Genomic DNA, 9,569 nt, shown 5'->3' on the forward strand with positions numbered 1-9,569 from the left:
AGTGCAGATACCTTTCTCCGTATCACCCCACCTCTTAGCGTTACGCCTTAGGTTACATAGAATTCTTATACAATGGCTGCCGCTTATATGAATCACGTTTGTTCTAAATTGTTTTGATTCCATAAAGTGGCTGATTCAATAAAGCGGCAAGTTTAATAGAGCTGGATTTTGTTCTGATTTTGACGATTTGATTTCATTAAAGCGGTTAATTCAATTAACCACTGGTTCAATAAACCGGCGCCCACTGTATACAAGTAGTTTAACGTGTTAAGAAAAATTTGCTCTTCATTCTTTTTCTTTGATAAAAGAATCTTTAAACCGTAATTTTCAGGAAATATATTACTTTTATTTCGACCTAATGTTATCAAAACTATGATTATTCAATTGTGTGCCTGTGGATGGTCAGTCATATATTAGATTAGTATTTGAGTAGATACAGTTTAAATTAAAATCTAATTTAGGGCGAAATTTATCAAGAAATTCTAATCTCTTATCTATCTATACTAATGCACATAAACCTGCATTAAAGGGCAAATACAGTCAATTCGCGATAACTCGAATATTACTATAACTCGAAGTTTTTATTAAGTCCTGATCCCTTTGTCTTTAATTCCATGCTAATTATGATCAATATCTCGAAGTTAACTACGTTTAACTCGAAGTTTTTTAAAAGATGACTTGAAATTTATTTCGAAAGAACGAAAAAAAGAAAAAAATATATATAATTTAAGTGACTAGGAGAGAAAAATTCATTCACCTTCACTTGCAATTCCTGCACAATAGACCTCTAAAGCAAGGAGAGCCTGTTGAGCTAATGTGCGATAAAAGAGTTACACGTGCGGGTATGAGTATAGCTTGTTTTCTTTGTTTTACTTTACTGTTTACACGTAGACATGTTGCTGGACTACGAATCTGCTTTTAAGCTGTCATGTTGCCAAGTCAACTTATTGTACCTTTATTAAAATGCTGACCTAGGTTGAGATGCGTTTCCCTCCATTGCTGATAAGTTCCCGAGAGAGAGAGATAGAGTTTTCTATAGATGTCTAAGCGAAAGCTAAAAACTTTGGATTTAGAAAGTAAAGAAAATCTTATTTTTAACATTGAAAGGTATCCAACAATCAAAAATAAAGATAATGCATTGAAATATAGCTCCAAATACTCTGTAAACGACATTAAAAGAGAAATTTCAAAAACGGTACGGAATCCATGAATCCGAATTTGAAACGAATGAAAATGTGCAACTTTCCTGAAGTAGAATCAGCTCTATTCAAGTGTTTCCAGCAGTATCGAATTACGGACGATTTGCTGCGTGAGAAAGCAAAGAATTTTGCTATATTACTGAACGTAGAAAATTTCCACACCAGTGCTGGATGACTGCAGAAGTTCAAGACCAGACACAACTTCGTCATCTGATCTCTTCACGGAGAAACTGTGCATATCGTGCTCAAAAACTTTTAGTTCTGTAATTTTTTTATATGTTCCTATTAATTAAAATATTCGATGGTTTTTAATATTAAAATGTCGAAAACCAAAACTAGCGGTAAGTCAAACTTCCGATAAGTCGAAGTTTTCCGTCGGTCCCTTCGGACTCGAGCTATTGAGAAATGACTGTATATTATAGAAGTGCACACGTCGTTAACTGATTGATATACGTATACAGATATGTTAGATATTTCGTAACATTATGGTAATAATTATTATTTAATTACTGTATTTTAATCGCAGAGTTAAGGCATCTTCTTTCAGCAATATTCAATTTTTTTTTTCGAATGATTTTTTAAACATTCAATCTGTTTAAATCACGGTAAACTAAGCTTAATCGTAGTTAGTAGACTCGGTCCAATGGAATAGACTGCGAAATCCACATACCTCCAAAATTCAATAATCCTGAGTTTTTGATTTTTCCGAAATTCATAAAATTTCGAGTTTTGCTTGAATGAAAAACATCTATTTACAATAATCAATATGAAAAATCCCTAAAAAAAATCTGATTACAAGATTCTAGTTTTAAGAAATATATAACTCAAAAATCTAAATAAACAATGATATTTCAAACCCAATACTTGCATAAAAATAAAGAGAGAAATTTTAAAACATATATTTTTTTTAATTTTTAGTTAAAATAATTCAAAATTGAATTTCTGGCATTAAGTATTCTTAGAGCCTTTTAAACAAATTATCCATTTAAAATCTAACAAATTTTAAAGAAACACGTATTTTTAAATGAAAGAGATTAAATACAAAGCATCGAGATGTCATGAAACAAAAATGTTTTTTGCATAGGCAAATACAAATGTACTCGTTATAAAATGAAGGTTTTTAACGACTTACTAATGATAGTCTTGTTTGTTTGCTATGAATTTCCGACTATGTTTGCTTACTTGTAAGTTTATTTGTTGTGCCAGTGTTTCAATGTCGTCTAAGTAACTAGAAACTTTATACGTACCATTGTTACTAATCAGCATACCAGAAAATCCAATTCTTTTTTTTTTACAAGTCAAAGAAAGGCATCATTTGAAAATGCTTTTTTTTTAATTACTGATTGCATTGATAACAACTAAAGATGTAACTCATATTATTTTCTTCATTCACGTCAAAACTTAAAAAAAAAAAAAAAAAAAAAAAAAGGAATAGTCATCTGCTTCGATCTGCTTAAATACCTCAACGCAGCAAGTGTTTTTTCTTTTCATTTTTTTTTCTCACACCAAATAAAGTATTTATCTTTAAAAAAAGAAAGAATTGAAATTAATGTCTTTCTACGATTTCGATTTGGAACCTTGTCGAAAATTGTTGAATGTCTTTTAACAATTTTTTGTTAGCTTATTCGTAACCATGACTTCACAATCATAGTTTTGCATATTTCATATTCTTTTTTTTTTCTGATTACATTTCTTTTCTTTATGTGCTAGTAGTTTTAGGGCTGTCTATAAATGTTTTCAAAACAATTTTTGACCCGTCCCTCCCCGTCTGTCCCCAAGTGTCAAACTTCACTTTACCCCCCCCCCCTTTGTCAAAGGGCACGCTATTTTTCATAAACATATTCTTATGAAAATGGGTGGCGTCACTTTTTTTTATCCCCTTCCTCCCCCTTTTCAAAAACTCACAATTCTCTGAAGCCTCCCCCTACCCTCAAAGCGTGACATCACATATGGACACAGACCCTTTATAACCATTACTTCCCGACCGTAATTTCAAAAATCGAGCGTTTTCGCTCTCTCTCTCTCTCTCTCGTCCTGGTACTGACTTTGAAATGAGCGACTGAAACAAAATGTTCAAATTATTGTAACTTGAGTTCAAGCTATAGCATCTAGAATCTTTAATAGAGGCGTATAGCATGTCAAATATTGATTCCTTGGTGAACTGTATTGGAATGTGGGGCAAAGTGAAATGATAAAGATGACTGAGTTAATTCAAAATGAACAAATCGGAAATTTGTTTTGAAAATTACAGTACACAAAGAAAGAACATTGTATTTTATAATAAAGCTTGCGTTGAAACATTATTTTTTATTTTTAGCAGTTAATTTGAGTCTTCAAAAAAAAAAAAAAAGAAAAATTTTCACTTTTGTTTTTTAGGGGGCAAAGTGAAAAATACATTATTTTTCTAATGAAATATTTTCCATTCGATTACAAAACATTTTTTTGATCAAAAGAATCAATAAATAAAAGGATGAATGAATAAATGAAAAGATAACGAAACAATATAAACAAATAATTAAATGAATAAGCCAATTAATAAATGAAGAAAAATAAATGAGCGAGTAAAAGGATGAATGAATAAGAGAATAGGTAAATGAATAAATAAATAAGTGTAAATTTAAATAAAGAAATGAATTAATTAATAAATGAAAACGAAAGTGATTTATTTTAAATGATTGAGTAAGTAAAACATACTATTTCACTTTGCCCCATCCACTTTGCCCCGCATGTACTTGACTAATTGTACAATTTATTTGAAATACAAATAAGCTTAATATTAACTAAATTAATGCTGCATTGGATATTAGGAGGTCTCAATTATAGTTAAAATGTTAATAAAGAGAACGCTATCATTTTGTAGTGACAAAAATATGTTTTTGATTACAACGAATTATTTCAATATTAGTACCATTTTTTTAAATTGCCTATATTACCAAATGCTTTAATCTTCGGCGGTACTTTTTTCGTCTGAAATAGACTACATACGATACTACATAGTTAAAATAATAGCAGAAAGGAGGAGCAAAAAGCAAAGTACATATTTCACCATTTCACTTTGCTCCATGTTCCCCTACTTTATAAATAAAACTTCTGTGCTTTTTTTTTTGGTACTCTCTTTGACGCCCTTCATATAAAGCGGGAGTTATCAACCTTTTTCAGTTTTTGTATCTCTTTTTGTGAACCACTTACTATCAATACCACCAACGAAATCACTTCAGTTAAACTAGAGTAGCGCATTTTAATAAAAAGTAAACTGTTTAACTTTTAAAGTTATTTTAGAGGGAGTTGATACAGTATGCATATCATTAAATTTATCGAGAGCGCATAAAATAATGAAATTAACAAAGATCAAAGACATACTGCACTAATGGAAAAAAAAAAAGAAACTGAAAAAAAATTCCATTGTTGTCAAAAGAAAATTAGAAGAAACTTTCTGTGAATATTTAGAGGAGAATGCATCAGATGTGTCTAACTCATATGAGGATGAATGTGCTAAACTTTTAAGTAGACTGAAAGAAAAGTAAAGTTGTCAATAAAGCTGAAAAAGTAAAAATTATCAGCCTCTTACCAAATTCTTGGTCTCGTACTAAAATAAGCAAAGAGTTTAATGTTTCTGAATATTTTGTGCAGAAAACAAGAGAACTACAAAAGAAACAAGGTATTTTGCCAAATATACTCGAAAGAGAAGGACACAAATTAAGTGAGTGACTGACATAAACTGTGTGACTGAATTTTATCAAGATGACATTTAAACGATATTTGAACTATTTAACTTTTGTCGGTAATGAAAAGCCCAAAATTTAACTTTACTGAACATTTTATTGCAAAGTTTATATTTATTAGACTTAAAATTGAGAAAGTCTGGAAATAATTATTTACAAAGCTGTGTGTGTGTGTGTGTGCGGTTTTTTCTTTCTTTTTTTGTTGCCTTCAAATTCATCAATGGTCGGCTCCAGTTGGTCAAATACAGCAGTAAATCAACTTCAGCTTTAAGCTTGTTCCCATACTTGCTCTCCAAGTAAGTTACACTTGAAAACTTTTCACACGAGTAAGTTGCCGTAAATACCTGAAAGAACTTCACAGATGTCTGCTAGTTCTCTGTGTTCTTTTTCAGTTCCAATTCAGAAGTTAATTTCAAGACTTTTGTTTCAATGCAGGATAACACGATATTACTCACAACTTTTGGCTTTGCCACAATTGAGTTTTAGAATTATCGTTCTATATTTATAGACTTTCAATAGTTAATCGTTTACTATACAGAATTTCACGTACTCCAAGGGTACAAGTACCACCGGTTGAAAACCATCGATGTTAGGGATGAGAAAGTGTTGAGTATCTTAGTCGAGCTTAAATGCCATTGAATTGTCTTGTAGCATTAGCTTTGGTTTTGTGTTTTAAATATAATGTTAAATATGAAAAAGTTACCTTGTATCTTTGCCACAGTTGATCGAAGTTTGGATGAAATGGCGCTGAAGTGGCGAGTGTGATAAATACTACAAACAAAATTCCACGGAACATCTAAAAAGAAATAAAGAGCAACACATTAAGCATACTACTGATTTTAAAAAACAGTTTTCAGGATATATATATACGAGTACATTTTTTAAAAACGACTTCCAACAAGATTTTAAAAAGAAGACAAGAGCTAAAGGAATTAATTTGTCTCACTCATAAGCAAATATATTTGAAGTAATTTAATGTTATCTATCCGAAAAACACTAGTCAGTATTCGCTCACACTCTGACATCAAAAAAATGTAATTCATTTTTTTTTTTAATGTTCTTAGTTTATGCATATTAAGTAGTAGATATTAGTTTATCTAGGTCTAAAACTATTACATATCTACTTCTTTAATACAGAAAATTAACTTTTGAACGAAAGACAAAATATGAAGTAAAAATCGTCACTGGCAATGCATAAAAACAAATTTCACATAAAAGCATCTGTGGGAAACTTTTATGTGTTACTTTCTTCAGATTTATAACATGCTTCTCAAAAACGCTTTAATCACGTCCGATTAATTTTTTCATTCCGTTTTATTGTTATTTATTCGAAAGTAATCAAAATAATTAAAATTCAATCAAGGAAGTAATTCTAAAAAAAAATATAAAAGTATTTTTATTACCTTGAGAAAAATTTGAAACTGATGCATACAAAACTTGCAACATATTAGCACTATTACCCTACTATTACTTTTTTTTTGCCTACTTTCCGAGTAAGTCAAAGAGAGAAGAAAAAGAGAATGAAAGAAGGCGTAATGCATCTTTAAAATATAGCGGGAGAAAAAAAAAAGTCAAAAAGAAATGAAATAAATAAATATCGTAAAATTAAAAATTGGAAAGTAGGGTATAGAAATGGATGAAAATGTCTGTCTGCTCCCCCCCCCCAATAACTTTTGAGTGAATAGTACGATTCAAACTTTTTTTTTTTTTTGAAAGATCTCAGCGAGGGCACCTCAGTCCCACATTTCATTTTTTGATTTAAACAATTTTTTCTTTCAATTTTGAACAGTTCAAAAAAACTTAGCATCAGCGCCTACGGGGAAATTTAAGGCAAATATAAATTCCGAACTTAGAGACGAATTTGCTTCAAACAAACTTCGTAGGGAAAAGTTTTTGATGAAGAGCATGTATAGAAAATACCTTTTTGATTTGCATAAATTTCCTTTCAATATTGAACAATTCAATTCCCTTTACATTAGTGCTTACAGCTAAAATAAAACTGTATATAGATCCCGAACTTAAAGGCGGATTTACTTCAAGCAAATTCTGTTGGAAATAGCTCTTGATCACCAACTCCCGACTCCAACTCCCAGAATTTTAGGGCAGTCGACTCAGAGTCCAACTCCTGTACTTGAAAACAAGTCGGACTCCGACTCCACGACTCGACCCTGACTCCGTAGCTTTGGCAAAAATTTAGACATGGAGAGGAAATGACTAACTCCGACTCTTGGAAATTTCAAGTCTTCGACTCCTTTATCCCAAAATATGTCAGACTTTGTAAACATTGGCAGAGTTGCAGACTTTAAGGGAAAATGACCGATTCCGACTCCAAGTCTTTGAATTAAAAACCTTCGACTTCCGAATTTGATTTTTTTACCACAGAATGAGATTGACTACGACTCCGCAGCCATGGTTTTTACTTGGAGGTTATTACTGTTGATATGATTTGTTTTTATTTTTACGCTAAAGTTTTAATTAATGTATTCAGTGTTTGGCGGAGAAATTCGGAGTCCTTTATATTTCTGCATAAAGGCATGCGCAGACATTTTTTTTTTTAATGATAAAAATTATTTTTTTAATTTGACAATTTATTGTTTTTTATTAATTTTTGATAGTACGTTTATTAATTTTTTAATTTTTTTTTTTTGCAACGGGGGAAAAACAAACGATTTTTTTTTGTTGACATAATGTATTTATTTTTATGAGCTCATTATTTTTCATTCTTTTTTTCTTTTTGAAAGCGATTAAAGATTTTTTTTTAAATGGAAAAATTATATTAGCTGCTACAACTTTTATTTTATTTAGTTATTTATTTATTTTGTCTATTTATTTTTACGCATCTATTTCTTCAGATGAGCCAGGCATATTTTATTTCTAGAAATCATGTTAAAACGTCAAAAGGTTGCGTTTGAAATAATTTGCGATTTTAGCTAATTTTGAGAATATTGATCAGATACTCGAAAGTCGATATTGGTACACGAGAGAGTAGGCTCGTTTAGTTCTAGACAGAAATTCTTGTTAAGTATTTAAAAGCATAATGCATTTAAAATGTAATAAAAACTTTTTAGGAGATTTCAAAAAGACGATTTCCTTTAAATTGAGAAACGATTGAATTTAAATTATTCTGTTCTTGCGATACAGTTCCTGGTAGATCAGAAAATAGGGAAAATATCACAATATAAGCAAACAAAATTTTTAGAACGAATTGAATGAACTTCTTTGAACTCATATCTGTCATTTTTACTCTTGTGTTTTCAACTGTTTTGAGCGTAATAATGAAAAAATATTGCAATATAGTTTTGAAAACAAGTGTCAAAGCATTAGCTTTAGATAAACAAATAGTGTACTGTATCTCTTGGTCATGGTTTTAGAAAAAGTAAGTATTAAAAATGAAATAGATGAATTACATAGCTGATTAACTCCATGTCTCTAAAAGCCATAATTTTGCATAGGTTTGAGTCTTTCTTTTCCGATTTCATTCATATTATATATCAGAGTCATACCACGTAACATAAAAAAAGTATGCTAATAAATAGTAATATTTTGTTCCGTAATACATGAAATAATCATCAAGAATTAAATTATCTATGCAGTATGAAATATGCGCATTTGGAATAGTGGATGAAAGGTACTCTTATAAAATGTAATATAAAAATATTTGTCGCAAAGCAGAAAAATTGAAAATAAAAAAACATATTCTAAATGAATTCCTTTAAATATCGTTAGTATAAGAAATTTTGAAGTTAGATACATTTCTAAAAGAATTATCATTCATAATTACTGTATCAAATTGTTTAAAGTTAAATAGTATTCTAAAAATTTATAGAAATAAAACAACAAATGCGAAGAATACATCTAAAACGAAAGAAAGAGCCTAAAAAATGAAAGACAAAATAGACACTTCATTTTTACGAAAAAAAAGCGGAAGACAATAATCCTTACTAGAGACGCGATTGCTGAAGATATTTTTTCAATGGATCATGTGACTCACAATTATGCCTCAATTGCCAAATTGATTAACTCCACTTTAAAAAAATTCCTCATTTCTGCTTTAATAGTGCTTTATCAATGCTTAGCATGTGCATTTAAATTAAAGTTTTGGTTCAGTACATTTCTGACCATGTCATGGCAGAAAATGCAGCACGAGGGCCTATTCACTCCTATGAATAACACTATCTTCTTCATCACTTTTCGCGACTTTTTGTTTTATGGAGGTAATCGATTTGGCAAGTGAGGCATCCAATTACTAATCACAAAGCGAATAAAAAGTCACTGCTGAGTAAAATCAAAAAGCAAGTTAAATTGCTGAATGAAATACTTCATGCCCTTTAATTGCTTGATGCCCTTTTACGTAACAGCAAAACAAGGTGTGCAATGTCGTGTTCAAAGGCAGGTGATACGACCTAAGCACACAGTTTTGGAGCACTACAGTGAAGTTAGTAACAAAATTACGGAATCAACAATGAAGTAAACAGTTTCCCTGATTCATCATTCACAATGATATGGTGGATGATATCCTTTTTAGGTGGATACTATAATAACGAATCAACAGTCTAGTTTGAAGCACTCACTTTTTTAAACAAGTAACAGTTTACATATAAACAATAATTAAGTAAAATTAATTATTCCCTTTAAAGAATCGCGAAGC

At 30.4% G+C, this 9,569-nt stretch overlaps 1 protein-coding gene across 1 annotated transcript in view; it reads right to left on the reverse strand.

Annotated features, from left to right (window-relative positions):
* LOC129231087 (cathepsin L-like) overlaps window positions 1–8,346 on the reverse strand; it is a 54,046-nt gene extending 45,700 nt beyond the window's left edge. Inside the window, exons 1-2 of the mRNA XM_054865334.1 lie at window positions 8,329–8,346; window positions 5,625–5,717 (exon numbers count right to left, since the gene is read on the reverse strand). Coding sequence (XP_054721309.1) covers window positions 5,625–5,717; window positions 8,329–8,346 — 111 coding nt within the window. The remainder of the gene's footprint in view (window positions 1–5,624; window positions 5,718–8,328) is intronic.
* Between the last annotated feature and the right edge of the window lie 1,223 nt (window positions 8,347–9,569).

This window comes from Uloborus diversus, chromosome 10, assembly GCF_026930045.1.
Source record: "Uloborus diversus isolate 005 chromosome 10, Udiv.v.3.1, whole genome shotgun sequence".
Lineage (NCBI taxonomy): Eukaryota > Metazoa > Arthropoda > Arachnida > Araneae > Uloboridae > Uloborus > Uloborus diversus.